At 44.2% G+C, this 16,961-nt stretch overlaps 1 protein-coding gene across 4 annotated transcripts in view; it reads left to right on the forward strand.

Annotated features, from left to right (window-relative positions):
* The window catches only part of RASA1 (RAS p21 protein activator 1), a 140,788-nt gene that overhangs the window by 73,563 nt on the left and 50,264 nt on the right, over positions 1-16,961 (forward strand). For all 4 annotated transcript variants that reach the window (XM_040341806.1, XM_040341813.1, XM_040341820.1 and 1 more), the window contains exons 11-12: positions 11,692-11,848; positions 16,746-16,833. In XM_040341806.1, coding sequence (XP_040197740.1) covers positions 11,692-11,848; positions 16,746-16,833 — 245 coding nt within the window. The remainder of the gene's footprint in view (positions 1-11,691; positions 11,849-16,745; positions 16,834-16,961) is intronic.

Consider the following 16,961-nt stretch of genomic DNA (forward strand, 5'->3'; position numbering starts at 1 on the left):
CTATAGCAGAATGACAGCAGGGAAGTGGTTCAGTTATCCTGACTGGGCGTCACATGACGTGGGGGCACGCATCGCGAGATGTCAGTGCCCCTGTTAGGGGGATTTATCCTTTTTATCATTATTGAAAGTGAAAGGAATTCCCAAATTTTGGATTGTCCCCAGAAAAGTAATAATGTTCAAATGGGGATTCCCTCTCACTTCCTGTTTTTGCTATGGGACAGACGTGAAAGGAAATCTCCCCTGTAAGAACATTGTCTTTTTTATTGGCATATTTCTATGGTTTAAACCATTTTACCTCTTCGCAATAAAAACTGACAGGGGTTCTAATTAGGGCTGCAACTAACGATTATTTTCATAATCGATTAGTTGGCTGATTATTGTTTCGATTAATCGGATAATAACCTTTAAAAAAAAAAAACGTAGTAGTGTATAATTTTTAAGTTTTAAGAAAAGGCCATTTATTCCTAAATATCTATATGCAGTGGTAAAATATAAATAACCAACTACTGTATATGGTTAGGGAGCAAAAGATCTCCTCCACTCTGAGAATACTAAAAAGCATATGTATTATTAAAACAATTATCAATAAAACATTAACAGCGCTAAAAGCCTTAGAGTCAAACCCTCATGCTCTGCACACATATAATGAAAATGAAACAAGACCGTGGGTGTAGATCAACAATGCAAATCATCCCATATAGGTAATTGTTGTCCAATAATTCCAACCTCCCAGAGTCCTATTTCAAAAGTTAAGTCCAATTGACTCCTTGAATGCTAATTTCCACAATTCTGGTGGAATTTATAGGGTGCAATCTCTGATCCCCTCAGGTACTGCCACATACACTCTGTCGTGTTCCCCTGTTGTACTCACCAGATTGCAGAAATTATGGGCATTGTGTGAATCCAACCAATACGATCAATCTCGACAGATCTCCTCAGGTGTATGGTGATGATGTTCATAGGGTATGAGTGTGCAACACAGCAGACATGCAGGGAAGCAAAAGGAGACTGCATATAGTGTAAAACCCTTTTATTAACGTAATACAACCCCTGCTACCCGTTTATGCTTACACAGTATAAGGCTCCATTCACACCTAGGAGTATTGTCGCCTGTAGCGCGACGCTATTGCAGCCTGCAATACGCTGGAGGGGTGATTTAACATTGTCGGCTATGGAAATGGTTCACATCTCCATGCCGAAACGCCGTACGCCTGAAGCTCAAAACAAGTCCCGGACCTTTTTTCAGGCGGCGTTCGGCATAGCCGACAATGTTGATCACCCCTCCGGCGTATGTTGGGCTTAAAAAACGCCGCGTTTTGTCGCGGGAAATCTCGGGACAAAACGCTGCAATTTGTCGCGGCAAATCGTGGTAACATACGCCACGTTCAGGTGTGAATGCAGCCTAAAAGTATAAAAGCTTGTCACATAGGTTGCTGCATCTGCTCACTCAGTAATAAGGTTTTGGTCACCAAATTGTCTCCTCTGAGAGTCCCGGGTAGATGCTAGCCGCCGTGCAAGTTTAATTTTATTTTATTGATAATTGTTTTAATAATACATATGCTTTTTAATACTTCATTTTTTATATAATAGCTGCTGTTATTGCTCTAAAATATTTACGAGCATACCATTGAGCGCTTGGATCAGAGTAATCTGTCGATCACTCTGAGAATAACAGACAGAAGAGATATACTGTATATACTATTAGAGGAGATGTATACTGTATATACTATTAGAGGAGATGTATACTGTATATACTATTAAACTACTCAGACTCTGATAACATTTTTTTTTTTTTTTTATATAAAAAAAAGAGACCGTTTTACCGATTTTCAATATAAGTAATATATATATATCTATATGCTGGCCATACAAAAAAAATGTCTTCCTTTTAAAAAAAAAAATGAAAATGTATTTTAAGAACGATTTTCTAATCGTTGGGGTCAAATCGAGGTTCGTTTTCAACCACAATGATGGGAAAATTTAGAAATAGAAAAATTCTTGGTCAAAAGAATTCTCATTCGGAAATTGCATTCATTTTAAAAACTGAATGTTAAAAGCAAGTGAAAATTTCAAACAACATTTCTTTCATTCAGCGAATGTACAAAGATTTTTCGTATGAATATTCTTGTTTGAAAATTGAACCGTGTGGCCAGCATAAGGCTCAGTACACACCTATGCAGTTTGCTTTTGATCTGTTTCTGCAGTGCTTTTTGCTGTGCGTTTTGATTTTTGCGCATGTAATTTTGCTGCGATTTGCTTTTTTGCAATTTTTTGGGTCAATTTGTTGAGCAGATTAAAAAACACAAATTGCTGCAAAAACACATTACATGCTTTTCTGCAGCTTCTCTATTGAAGTATATTGAACCAAAAAAGCACAGGTTTGCATTAAAAAAACAGACCGACGACATTTAGTAACATAATGGGGTTAAAAAAACTAAAATTGGCCCTTTATAGTACAAAACAGTACATAATGGCTTACTGTAAGGGGTTCATTTTCTTACTGTGGAATTGTGAAAGTAATTACAGTAGCGATTTATTTGCTGTTTTTCTATAAAGGGCAAATTATTTTCTTTAACCCCATTATGTTACTGGCCGATTAATCGATTATGAAAATGGTAATCGATTAGTTTCAGCCCTAGTTTTAATCCTTCTCCACTGGATATCACATTGTGCGATAAAATACTGCACGGTTTCATTACTTAAAATATGCTTTATTTAGGAGCATTTTTTTTTTTTTTTGTGAATTGAAAAAAGCTCTGAATTATTTTATCTCAGATTTTAAGAGGAAATACATTTTATGAATCCAGCCCTTAGTCACAATTCTTTCAGGTTACCCTAAATGTTTACAGAAATTCTTGATAATTTTGCATCTGCAAATATTAAATCTACTAGTCTTTTTCACCTTTTCTTGTAATTTTTAAAGGTTTATTTAAAGTTTTGGAAGGTTTAATTTCTCTTGAGGGGGTGGTGAAGGGTTGACCACTGAGACATACCGATAATGTCCATCAGTGCTGCATATTGGTACCTTATCAGTGCAGCCTCATCAGCACACATCAGTGAAAGAGAAAAATGACTTATTTACTAAATATTATAACTAAAACTTTTTTTTTTTCATAATTTTCCATCTTTTTTCCGTTTTGTTTAGCAAAAAATAAAAATCCGTTCCAAAAAAAGATAAGATGGTCATTTAAATACAGCGTTGCATGACCGTGCAATTGTCATTCAAAGTGCGACGGCGCTGAAAACTGGCCTGTGCAGGAAGGCGTTAAAAGTGCTCAGTAGGCAAGTGACTAATCGTGCAGTACGGGACACAGGCTTCATATTCACAGTACCATAAGCTGGTACCTTCATATTTTTTAAGACAAAGTCCCTAGGTGTCCCCTTTTAGCCCAACCCCACTCTGTGAACCCTCAGTGTTTTTGCTACAGTCCTAAAATGATGAACCTTTTCCTCCTTACAGATAATCTTGGCTTAACTAGTTTATTATTTTACTTTTGATTCTTCAATCAGCTCTTCAATGAACAGTAATACAGTCTTAAAATGCAACAAAAGAAGCAGCACATCCAGATTGGTGCAACTTTCATAAAACTTTGGGAGTGGTACCCAGAACCTACATTATGGAGGTGGCTTGTATCGACGCTTCTGGGACTTAATCCTGTTTGGGTGCCTACCTCGGCACCTGATGCAACTCATGTAGTTGGTTGCAGGGTGCTATTTTGGTCCAGGGTCATTGTCCATCAGTATGAAACCCAGACGACTGCTAAGGGGATATTGTGTGTGTGTGTGTGTGTGTGTATATATGTGTATGTAATGTGTGTATATATATGTGTGTGTGTGTGTGTGTATAATATATATATATATATATATATATATATATATATATATATATATATATATATATATATATATATATATGGAGCTGCACGATTAATCGTCAAGAATCGCTATCATGATCTTTTCCCCTTGAGATCTTGACACAGGGTTTCACAATCTTTGGTATGCGAAGATTTTTCTCTCTGCACTTTGGTATGGAAAGAATTTCCTCTCTACTCTCAGCCAAAAGTCAAAGTCTGGGCAGTCTGCCAAGTTTTGAAAACATTCTATCAGTGGAATGTTAAATCTAAACATTCTATCAATTTGACTTTTACATCAAAGGAATAGACTTCTGTATGTAAATTAGGAACGTTTAACCACTTAAAGGGGTTGTAAAGGTAAAAAAATAAATTCCCTAAATAGCTTCCTTTACCTTAGTGCAGTCCTCCTTCACTTACCTCATCCTTGGATTTTGCTTTTAAATGTCCTTATTTCTTCTGAGAAATCCTCACTTCCTGTTCTTCTGTCTGTAACTCCACACAGTAATGCAAGGCTTTCTCCCTGGTGTGAAGAAAGACTCTTGAGGGGGAGGGGGCGAGCAGGAGTGTCAGGACGCCCACTAACACACAGCTCCTTTCTCTATCTGCAAAGTAGAGTATGTCCTGACACCAGGGAGAAAGCCTTGCATTACTGCATGTAGTTACAGACAGAAGAACAGGAAGTGAGAATTTCTCAGAAGAAATAAGGACATTTAAAAGCAAAATCGAAGGATGAGGTAAGTGAAGGAGGACTGCACTAAGGTAAAGGAAGCTATTTAGGAAAAAAAAAAATCTCTTCCGTTCATAGACGGACACAGCCTTCATTGACATTAGGGTTATGCTCCTTCTTACCAGGAGAGTTTAGGCAGAATTTAACAGCACTTAAAGTGTTAAAACCTTTCCTTCGTGCCGCTCCTCCCAGGGGGCGTGGCTCCCCCAGGCATAACCCACACCCTGCTCTAGGAGCCTCAGTCTTTTTCTGCCTAACGACAGGAGAGGAGTCAGGCGCTTCTGGAGTCCCTGTACTCTGGAGTTTTTTTCTTGCGATTTTTCTCGCTTTTATTATTTTGTTCCTGCATTTTTGAATCCTGTGATTCTTCTATCAACAGCCGACTGGGTGACAGGCTGGGTCTTGACTCTTGTAGTCCCCCCATGTTCGGCCATCGAGCGTGTGCCGGCCCTTAGCTCAGCTTTGGGACGTCCACGACAGGCCCCGTTGCTCCAGGGGCGGCCGGGGAACTTCGGTTCTAGGGCACACATATGACCGGTCTCTATGGCTTTGTCACAGTGTGTCTGGCCGACAGCCATGCCGTTTACGGACGTTGGTTCTGTCTGGGATACCTCCAGCCGGGTAGTCGCAGGACGGGTAAGTAGTGGCCCCTTACTCGGGTAAGTGGCCTGGCTGGTGTTTTCCCTGGGGAGGTCGGCTGAGGGTCCGCCCTGCTTTCCTCTCTCCCTTTCCTTTCCCTCCTTCCCCTGACTGGGTAGTGGCTGTGAAGGGGGGCCTCCTGGGTTTTCTTTATTACCACCGGGGCCCGTGTGTTGTTGGGGGACTGTGTTGTTACTCTGGGGGGTGCTGCTGTGTTCTATGAGTTGATTTTTACCTCAGACGGCGGCCATCTTGGAAATCTCCTTGGTAACGCTGTGATTCTTCCATGAGGTGACAGACTCAGCACAGCCTCTGGTCTCTTCTACCAGTTTTAGTGCTGTAACAGTTTTAGTGCTGTAACAGTTTTAGTGCTGTGAAACGCTGTGAATCTTCCTTGAGGTGACAGACACATCACAGCCAGCACATCAGAGCACACCTCTTTTCATCTCCCTCTGCAGCTGGGTGGGGTGGTGAATACCGGGGGCCCCCATGCTCTGCAATAGCAGCAAGGAGGTGACCAGTGGTTTTTTTTTTGTCCTGCCTTGCAGGGTGGGTGACTCAGCGCTGACACTATGGAACCTGAGCCAGGTCTCCCTCTCAAGCTATGCCTGAGTTAACCCTTAACGCCCCTTCCCCTGCCACATCTGTTATGTTGGCTGTCCTGGGTTTCTTGCCAGGTTTGAAGCAGCTAGTGCCCGGATGGGGGATAAAAAGCACCCCCTCCCTGAGCCTGCTTCTGGGGGATGACCCAGAATCGCTGTTTTTTTCTGGTTCTGTTATGTCAGAGGCTGCGGGTTTAACCCTTATGGATAGTGAGGATGACTCTGCAGTCAGTTGCTAGCAAGAATTTGTTGGAGCTCTTGTTTCTGCGGTGCGTGAGACTCTAAAAATTGAGGATGTGGCGGAGACACCTCCGTGTCAGTACCAGCAGACTACCACGCACCGCTGAAGTGTTTCCTTGTGTTCCTTATTTGGACAATATATGTTATACAAGGAATGGGATGCACCGCAAAAAGTTTGTCAAAAAACTTTGCAACCCGTTACCCCCTTGAGGGGGGCTTTTAAAAAAAAAAAAAAAAAGTAGGTCTCTCCTCCGCTAGTGGACCCCCCCCTGTGTCCAGACTGCGCAAGGCCGCTACGTTGCCTGTGGAAGGGGCTCCTGCATTTCAGGATCCCGCTGATAGGAGAGTGGAGGCCGTGGCCCGCTCCCTATTCACAGTGGTGGGTTCGGCGGTGAGGCCGGCTCTGGCCGGGGCCCTGATCAGGCCCAGACTAAAAGGGCGAAGCTCCTGCTGCAGGAGCTGGAAGAAGGGGCTTCCGAATCCTCTAGGGACCTGGCTGAACAATTGGTTCAGGGTCAGAATTTTCTCTGCGAGGCGGCCATGGATACGATCCGGGGCTTCCGTCTATGCAGTGGTTCTGCGCCGCCTTGTGTGGCTGAAGAGCTGGTCTGCGGACTAGTCCTCTAAGGTGGCCTTGGTGATGGCCGTTAAGGGTGAACGGTCCTTTTGGGACTTCCCTGAATGGCATCATTGAGGATGCCACGGGTGGTAAGCGCATGCTGTTCCCACGGTCTGGGAAGGGCTAGGGACCTCGCCCTGTGCAAGGACCCTCCTTGCCTACCTCCGAGCGTTTTTTTGCTCGCCCTGTGCGGTGGGGGTAGGTCTACATGGTGCTTGAATCCCCGCTGCGGGGTAGCAGCGCACCTGATACCGCATGCCTAACAAGTCTGCGGACATACCCGCTTCCGCCTGAAGGTCTGCTCCCGCCCGTGTCTCAGGTGGGAGACTGGCTTCGCATTGCGAAGTGTTTTCCTTGGGGTACAAGATTGAGTTTCTCTCTTGTCTGCCAAGCAGGTTTTTTCCCTCCAGCCCCTGGCCTCCTCCGGTTCGCCGGTTGACTCTGTCAGGGGCTGTCCAGGATCTTCTGGTCAGGGGAGTGATTGTGCCAGTTCCCTCGTTGGAACGGTCTCAGGGTTTTTACTCCATTCTGTTTGTGTCCCCACGGAGGATGGGGCCCGGTCAATCCTGGGCCTCAAGTCCCTCGTTTGTTTTGTCAAGGTGCAAACTTTTAGGTGGTGTCGATTCGCTTGGTAATAGCGGCACTCCATCAGGGGGATTTTCTGGCATCCTTGGATGTCATGAACGTGTACCTGCATATCCTCAAACCACCGGAGATTCTGTGCTTTGCGGTCGGGGGGGACCATTTTCAATTGGTGTCCTTCCCATTCGGCGGGTTTTCGCCAAGGTGCTCGTCCCGATACTGGCCCGGCTGTGACAGCGGGGGTTTGTTATCATGGGATGTCTGGACGACATTCTCCTACGAGCTTCTTCGAGCTCTGCATTGTTGGAGCCGTGTTTATCACGTGTCAGGCTCTCCGTGTTCGGCTGGTTTCTGGATTGTCCTGAAATCAGGGTTGATTCTGTCTCGGGGACTGGAATACCTGGGACTAGTCCTGGATTTCCAGGGGCGGGAGTGTTTTTCTCCTAACGGAAAAACTTCAGACTCTGCTATCTGCTGTGCAGCAGTTGCCGACCCAGAAGCGGTCATCTCTGCGATTCTGCAGGAAGGTTCTGGGTCAGTTGGTAGCCTCTTTCGAGGTGGTTCCGTATGCCCAATTCCACGCCAGGGTGCTACGGAGGGAACTGCTGTCACGATTGGGACTAGCTTCCGTCATCTCTGGATTACCAGATTCAATTGAGTCATCTGATCATGTCTCCCCTGGTGTGGTGGCTGGCGTTTCCGGTGCTTCGGGCCGGAAAGTCATTTTTCTGCAGGCCACTGGACAGTGGTCACGACGGATGCCAGCCTCTCCGGTTGGGGAGGGGCACTTGGGGCACCCAGTCAGCCCAGGGGCACTGGACTCAGGTGGAGTCCTGCCTACTGATCGACGTTCTGGAGCTCCGAGCAATCAAGCTTTGCCTTGCCAGGTGGTCCCTGGATCTACAGGGCCGACCGGTCAGGATCCTGTCCAATAACACCACGTCCGTGGCGTAGGTTGATCATCAGGGAGGCACACAGAGTTCTGTTGCAGCGACGGGGGTCGCGCACATCCTTTCGGTGGGCCGAAGGGTCCGTTCCGGCTCTATCGGCCGGGTACATTCCGGGAATACGGAATTGGCTAGCCGACTACCTAAGTCGCACTGCATTGGGCCAAGGAGAGTGGTCTCTCCACCCGCAGGTGTTTTGGGGTCTGTGCCGAAAGTGGGGCACTCCGGACGTGGACCTTCTAGCGTCCCGTCTATCGGTAGGTGCCACGGTTCGTGGCCAGGTTTAAGGACCCGTGGGCGGACGCGTCAGGCGCGTTGGTGGCTCCTTGGGGTCACTGTCGCCTACTTTACACCTTCCCTCCTCGGAAGCTTCTTCCTCGCCTGCTGCGCAGAGTGGAAGCTGGAGGGATTCTATCGGTCCTGATTGCCCCAGATTGGCCGCGTCGCTTCTGGTACGCGGACCAGGTGCGTCTGGTAGCAGACGCTCCCTAGTGTCTTCCCCTGGGAATTGATTCCTGTTACAGGGTCCGATCTTCCACCCTGTTTCACAGCCACCGTCCTTAGCGGCGTGGCTGTTGAGAGCCAGGGGCTTAAGGACCGAGGCCTATTGGGCTCGGTGGTCTCTACCGTGCTGCCTGCACGGAAGTCTACCTCACGTAGGTTTTTTCCTCATACATGGAAGGCCTACTTCTCTGTGTGTGGGGAGAAGAAATGGCACTCTCGTACATGCGTTGTGTACAGGATTCTGCTGTCTTTGCAGCAGGGAGTGGTTCAGGCTCTCGCCTTGCGTACGGTTAGGAGCCAGATTTCTGCTCTGGCTGTTTTTACTTGCAGCGACCCTTGGCATCGCACTCCTGGGTGCGTACGGTGGGTCAGGGGGTCTGGCAGGTAGCCCCTCCGGTGCGCCCTCCATTTCCCCCATGGGACTTGAATTTATTCCTTTCAGTGCTTCGGGAGGTGATTTTATTTCTGGTAGCAATTACCTTGATCAGACGGGTGTCTGTCTGTTCTGGCGGCCTTGTCTTGCAAGGCTCCCTGCTTGGTCATCCGTAAGGATGAGGTGGTGCTGCGGCCGCAGCCGTTTTTTCTCCCTAAGGTCGTTTCGGCTTTTCACTTGGATGTGGACATTGTTCTTCCATCCTTATGTCCTCGGCCGAAATGCCAAGAGGAGGCCACTTTGCATCCTCTGGATGTGGTTCGGGCCCTACGAGTGTACTTATATGTTACGGTTCCGTTCCAGAAGTCGGGCTCACTGGCAGAGGGCCTGGCAGTCTCGTCGGCCACCGTTCCTAGGTGGTTCCGACGGATTGTGCTTCAGGCCTATGCCCTGAAGGGGCGTGCGCCCCCCTTTCGGGTTAATGGCGCATTTGACCAGGACGATCGGGGCCTCTTGGGCTTTCCGGCATCATGCCTCTGTGTTACAGCGGTGTTGGGATGCATCCTGGTCGTCAATCCACGCTGTTTCAAAGTTTTTCGAGGTGGATGTGTGTGCATCTTTTGATGCCTTCCTCAGCCGCAGGTGTTACGGGCGGCAGTTTATATTTGGAGTTTCTCCGTTGAGCAACTCCGGTTTTTGTTTGGGGTGTAACCTGGTTTGCTGTGTTACTTTCCCACCCCTCGAATTTTTTGACACTGCTTGGGGACGTCCCTAATGTCAATGAAGGCTGTGTCCGTCTATGAACGGAAGAGAAAATAGGATTTTTGTACTCACCGTAAAATCCATTTCTCTGAGTTCATAGACGGACACAACACCCACCCCTCCTTGGTTTGTACTGCTTGTTACGGACTGAGGCTCCTAGAGCAGGGTGTGGGTTATGCCTGGGGGAGCCACTCCCCCTGGGAGGAGCGGCACGAAGGAAAGGTTTTAACACTTTAAGTGCTGTTAAATTCTGCCTAAACTCTCCTGGTAGGAAGAAGCATAACCCTAATGTCAATGAAGGCTGTGTCCGTCACACTGTGACAAAGCCATAGAGACCGGTCATATGTGTGCCCTAGAACCGAAGTTCCCCGGCCGCCCCTGGAGCAACGGGGCCTGTCGTGGACGTCTCAAAGCTGAGCTAAGGGCCGGCACACGCTCGATGGCCGAACATGGGGGGACTACAAGAGTCAAGACCCAGCCTGTCACCCAGTCGGCTGTTGATAGAAGAATCACAGGATTCAAAAATGCAGGAACAAAATAATAAAAGCGAGAAAAATCGCAAGAAAAAAACTCCAGAGTACAGGGACTCCAGAAGCGCCTGACTCCTCTCCTGTCGTTAGGCAGAAAAAGACTGAGGCTCCTAGAGCAGGGTGTGGGTTATGCCTGGGGGAGCCACGCCCCCTGGGAGGAGCGGCACGAAGGAAAGGTTTTAACACTTTAAGTGCTGTTAAATTCTGCCTAAACTCTCCTGGTAAGAAGGAGCATAACCCTAATGTCAATGAAGGCTGTGTCCGTCTATGAACGGAAGAGAATTTTTTTTTTTCCTAAATAGCTTCCTTTACCTTAGTGCAGTCCTCCTTCACTTACTTCATCCTTCGATTTTGCTTTTAAATGTCCTTATTTCTTCTGAGAAATTCTCACTTCCTGTTCTTCTGTCTGTAACTACATGCAGTAATGCAAGGCTTTCTCCCTGGTGTCAGGACATACTCTACTTTGCAGATGGAGAAAGGACCTGTGTGTTAGTGGGCGTCCTGACACTCCTGCTCGCCCCCTCCCCCTCAAGAGTCTTTCTCCACACCAGGGAGAAAGCCTTGCATTACTGTGTGGAGTTACAGACAGAAGAACAGGAAGTGAGGATTTCTCAGAAGAAATAAGGACATTTAAAAGCAAAATCCAAGGATGAGGTAAGTGAAGGAGGACTGCACTAAGGTAAAGGAAGCTATTTAGGGAATTTTTTTTTTTTACCTTTACAACCCCTTTAAGTGGTTAAACGTTCCTAATTTACATACAGAAGTCTATTCCTTTGATGTAAAAGTCAAATTGAAAAATTATATATATATATATATATATATATATATATATATATATATATATATATATATATATATATATATATATATATATATCATATACACACACACTTTTTGTAGAGACCCTAGAGAATAAAATGGCGGTTGTTGCAATATTTTATGTCGCACTGTATTTGCGCAGCGGTCTTTCAAATGCTATTTTTGGGGAATAATTACTTTAATGAATAATAAAAAAAAAATAACCAGTAAAGTTAGCCCAATTTTTTATTTTATTTTGCATAAATGTAAAAGATTTTACTTCGTGAGAATCGTGATCTTTATTCTAAGCAAAAAAAATTGTGATTCTCATTTTGGCCAGAATCGTGCAGCTCTAATATATGTGTGTGTGTGTGTGTGTGTAAATAACCCCAGCTGTCAAAATAATACATATATTCGTAAATAACCCCAGCTATTGCCTGTATTTTATGTCACTATGGTTGCGATTTTAACGTATAACAAAGGCCTAATGTATTCTTTTTGTTTTTTTCAATAGGTAAAGGCAAAAGGTGGAAGAACTTGTATTTTATATTAGAGGGTAATGATGCCCAACTTATTTATTTTGAAAGTGAAAAGCGTGCCACAAAGCCCAAAGGATTAATTGATTTAAGTGTATGTTCTGTCTATGTAGTCCATGACAGTCTGTTTGGCAGGTGAGAGGTTCCAAATCCTCTGTTAACAACATGTTCTGAGAGTTTCACCGTTTTGTCACTACCAATTGTTTTTTCTTTTTCTTTACCACACAACTTTGAAATGCCTTGGCTGTATAAAATCATAAAGGATTTAGTTAGCATAGTAATGGCGCCCTTTATTGCAGAAGTGGAAGATGGTGAATTGGGACTAAAGAATTGCATTCCGTGTCAATTTGCGTACCCCTATAGCTTACCTACACAAAAGTATAGCACAAAATTCTCAGTCCAAAGATTTATAATTGGGTCCAGCAATATTATGATCTAGGTAACCATGACAGAAGACGCAAGATAGATATATAGATATCTAGATCTAAACCGCACAAAGGTATCAAATACACTTAAATAACTTGGTGGTAAAAATAAGTTTAATTTTCCACATCAATCAGGTATGGATATCTTCCTGCACCACAATGTGATCACCTCCACCCATAAGTGGAAATCCTACTGCACCAATGTTCATAAACCTCCACCACATGTTACAAAGTGCAGGTCATCTAATTCCGTGACCTACAGTGCACCTGGAAAGTATTCATGTGGCTTCACTTTTTCCACATTTTGATATGTTGCAACCTTATTCCAAAATTGATTAAATTCATTATTTTCCTCAAAATTCTACTAACAATACCTCATAATGACAACGTGAAGGAAGTGTGTTTGAAATCTTTGCAAATGTATTAAAAATTTAAAAAAAAACACGTGCATTAGTATTTGGTCTTTGCCATGACAAATTGAGCTCAGGCGCATCCTGTTTCCACTGATCATCCTTGAGATGTTTCTACAACTTGATTGAAGTCCACCTGGTAAATTCAATTGATTGGACATGATTTGGAAAGGCACACACCTGTCTATATAAGGTCCCACTGTTGACAGTCCATGTCATTGTACAAACCAAGACAGAACAATTTCTGCAGCATTGAAGGTCCCCATGAGCACAGTGACCTCCATCATCCATAAATGGAAGAAGTTTGGAACCACCACGACTCTTCCTAGGGTGTGCCGCCTGGCCAAAGTAAGCGATCGGGGGAGAAGGGCCTTAGTCAGGCCCCAATGGTCATTCTGACAGAGCTCCAGCTCTCTCTATGGAGAGAGAGAAACCTTCCAGAAGCACTCCACCAATCGGGCATGTATGATAGAGTGGCCAAACTCCCCTGTAAGAGGCACATGACAGCCCATCTGGAGTTTGCCAAAAGGCACCTGAAGGACTTTCAGACCATGGGAAACAAAATTCTCTGGTCTGATGAAACACATATTGAACTCTTTTGGCCTGAATGGCAAGCATCATATCTGGAGGAAACCAGGCACCGCTCATCACCTGGCCAATACCATCCCTACAGTGAAACATGGTGGTGGCAGCATCATGTTGTGGGGATGTTTTTCAGTGGCATGAACTGGGAGACTAGTCAGGATCGATGGAAAGATAAATGCAGCAATCTAGAGAGACATCCTTACTGAAAACCTGCTCCAGAGCACTCTAGACCTCAGACTGGGGCAAAGGTTCATCTTCCAACAGGACAACACCCTAAGCACACAGACAAGATAACAAAGGAGTGGCTACCGGACAACTCTGTGAATGTCCTTGAGTGGCCCAGCCAGAGCCCAGACTTGAAGCCAATTGGACATCTCTGGAGAGATCTGAAAATGGCTTTGTACCAGTGCTTCCCATCCAACCTGATAGTTTGAGAGCTCCTTCAAAGAAGAATGTGAGAAACTGGCCAAAAATAGGTGTGCTATGCTTGTAGCATCATACTCAAAAATACTTGAAGCTGTAGTTGGTGCCAAAGGTGCTTCAACATAGTATTGGGCAAAGCTGTGAATGCTTCTGTACGTTTTTTTTTTTTTTTTTTTTTTAATTTGCAAAGATTTCAAAATTCTTTCACGTTTATCATTATGGGGTATTGTTTGTAGAACTTCGAGGAAAATTAGGAATTTAATCCATTTTAGAATAAGGCTAAAACCTAAAATGTGGAAAAAGTGAAGCGCTGTAAATACTTTCCGGATGCGCTGTAAGTGTGAATAAGTAGAAAAGTGCTCCGACAACCTTTTCCTTGGCACCCTCTATAGACCACTCTCCTTTGGATTCTTAAGTCCCAGGAGGTAAACGGAGGTCCCAAATAAAAGTCAATAATCACCTAGCAGCCAATCTGGCGAAGCATAAGAATTTGCACCCAGATGAACCCTTCATACCGCTTGGTAACCTTGGCCACAATTTGCAGCATTGGTACTAAGCCTAATTGGCCAAAAGTGCTGACCCCCCTTTTGATTACAGGAGGCTGCTAATGTCCAGATAAGATACAGGTTTTAAGCTGGCTTTATGTTACAATATGTTGAATATTTTTAAATGGATACAATACTAACTGGTGCATATTGTATGTAGTGTAAGGGGGCATTGAACTTGGTTAGAACAATATAGTTAGATAAAAGATGAAAACCATCCATAAAGTGTTACATACAAAAGAAAACATATTTTCTAATTGCATCTTTTGTGTGTCCATTGTGTTTTCATGTTGTGCACTGGGGTTGCAATTTTTAAAACATTAATGGGTTAAGTTTTCTCTTTTCCATCTCTTTAGTCACGATAAACGTTTGTAGATGTGTATTTTATATGTTTTGCATGCTGTTCTTAGAAAATTGTTTAGTGAAGTGCAACCATTAAAGGAGTATCACTAAAAGTTTAACATTCTTCTTGAATCCCCCTGTGGGACCCCGCTGCACATTACACTTGGTCCTGTTTAGCTCTGTGCAGTTGGTTGTCAAAGTATATTTTTCTGTTTATGCCGGATGTAGCTCCAACCCAGGCTGAAGCCTAACTTTTTGGTGTCTATGGTGCAACTATACCCAGCCAGTTGATGCCAATCTTATAGCCCTGTGCCTCTTCTGCTGTAACCCTCCTCCTTGCACTGAACAGACCAGCAGTACTAAGCCCAGACTGACCTGCCAGCCACCATTAATTCAGTGGAGAGAAACTAGAGTACTAGCTAGCAGCTTGTCTTGTTGTGAATGATAGAGCAGAATTAAAGTCTTCAACAAGAAACCTGTTACCATTCTAGTCAGTCTCCCCAGATTAGCAGGTGGTTGGGTCTGGGCCCAATTGCCTAAATGAGACTGGAGCAGTTACAAGTGTGTGTGGTTGTGCTTTTGTGAAAGACTGTGCTTAGGGTGAAGCAGGGCTCTGAGATGAGAGGACTACAGATGTTTGGTCCTGGCAGCTTTCAGGGGGGTGTGGGTTGTGCAGACCCTCTTATGTGTACTTTCTGCCACGCCCCCTCTCCTCCTGTGCTGTTCAGAACTAGGCAAGTATTTCTCTCCTTTTTGAGCATTGTGGTCAGACAGTGGTGGGAGGAGGGGAGATGCACTGTTGACCACGCTAGCTCAACAATCACAGCGCAGATTGAACAAGACCAAGTTCTAAATGCATAGGGGTTCCATAAAGAATAACATTTTGCATGCAAAATACACATGTTTAGTGAGCGTGTGTGTATGTATATAGATTATATAGAATATATAGTGTGTGTGTGTGTGTGTGTGTGTGTGTGTGTGTGTGTGTGTGTGTGTGTGTGTGTATATATATATATATATATATATATATATATATATATATATATATAAAAAAATGAGAGATATGTCTATATCTTTTCTCATTGTATAATTTAGTACGATTGTTTCCATTTTCTGTATTTTGGGCTTTATTTTTGGCATGCCTTTTGTAAGTTGGGAGAATTGTGATGTTTAGAATGACTTATTTTACAGTAAAAGGTGCTGTTTGGCTTTTATGTTTCACATGCTGCAATATTTCCTGCACTGCCTTGCACATCACACCGGTGTTGTGTGAACAGGGCATATAAAAACAACCGTTTTTATGTCGCCTTTGTGGTGGTCTTCATTTTTCCAGTAAAGAAAAAAAACAGGTCACTGCACATAGTGTGAAAGAGCCTTTACTGTACTCTGAATCGAAAGCATACTAAAGGTAAAGGAGAAGTCCAGGCAAAACCTAACTAACATTAAACCTGCTTTATGCCACAATCTAAGCCTAATCTATCTAACACTGTAATACAAAACTCACTATACTTAACTATTCTGCACCTGATCCGGGCCAGTCTCCAGCGGTAGATGCTGTGTGCAGGAGAGGACTGACAACGGATGTGAAATGAATAGGAAGTGACGTCAACCAAAGACTTACTATGCGGCTTCCGTTGTCTGATGCCACTCCTCCACCCGCCTGACAGCTGATGCTGGGACCGAGCAGGCTGCAGGATAGGTAGGTAAAGTGATTTTTGCTTTAGAGGGTTAGCTAGATTAGGTTTAGAATGTGTCACAGAGCAGGTTTAGCATTTGCCTGTACTTCTCCTTTATCCTATGTCAATTAGGTCTGATGCAATTGCAAAGTACCCCCATGCCTAATGCATATCAGAAAAACTTTATGCAACTGGTTTGGACTTTGATGGCGCACAACAAACAAGAGAATAGATGTACTTGCCTATGTGGCTGCAGCATCGGTCCAATGGTCCGGTTCCCTGCTGGCTGTAAGACTGAGAAATCACATAACCACTGATCGCTCAGTTCTCTGTGTTCACTGAGCAGAGATATGTGACCGTCAATCACTGGCTCCCGGCTTTGGCCATACTACTCGTTTAAATACTAATTCACTGCAATTCAATTTGCCAACAGATTTACATTACAACAAATGATTTTACAGCTTAATTCATATAGTATAATTTTGTTTTACTGAATTATTGGTCAATATAAATATTGCTATTTGATCAAATTATGACATACAGTATTTGTAAACTAAGAATGTATTGGTTTTAAATGGGGGAAAAAATAACCTACTGTCTGGATTTGTCCCCTCTTTTTATTTTAGGCCAAACTGTTTCCAGATTGTAGTTCAGCACTTTAGCGAGGAGCATTACATTTTCTATTTTGCTGGTGAAACGCCCGAACAAGCCGAGGTAACGAACACATGAAATATTTTTTTTTCTGTAGATTTCTGGAATGGGTTTCTCTACTTTGCAGTGCAGTCCAGCATCAGACCAAGCTAAATGTCAGTTATTTTTTTCCCCTCAAGGAGTGAGTGCCT

This window comes from Rana temporaria, chromosome 1 (assembly GCF_905171775.1).
Source record: "Rana temporaria chromosome 1, aRanTem1.1, whole genome shotgun sequence".
In the NCBI taxonomy this organism is placed as follows: domain Eukaryota; kingdom Metazoa; phylum Chordata; class Amphibia; order Anura; family Ranidae; genus Rana; species Rana temporaria.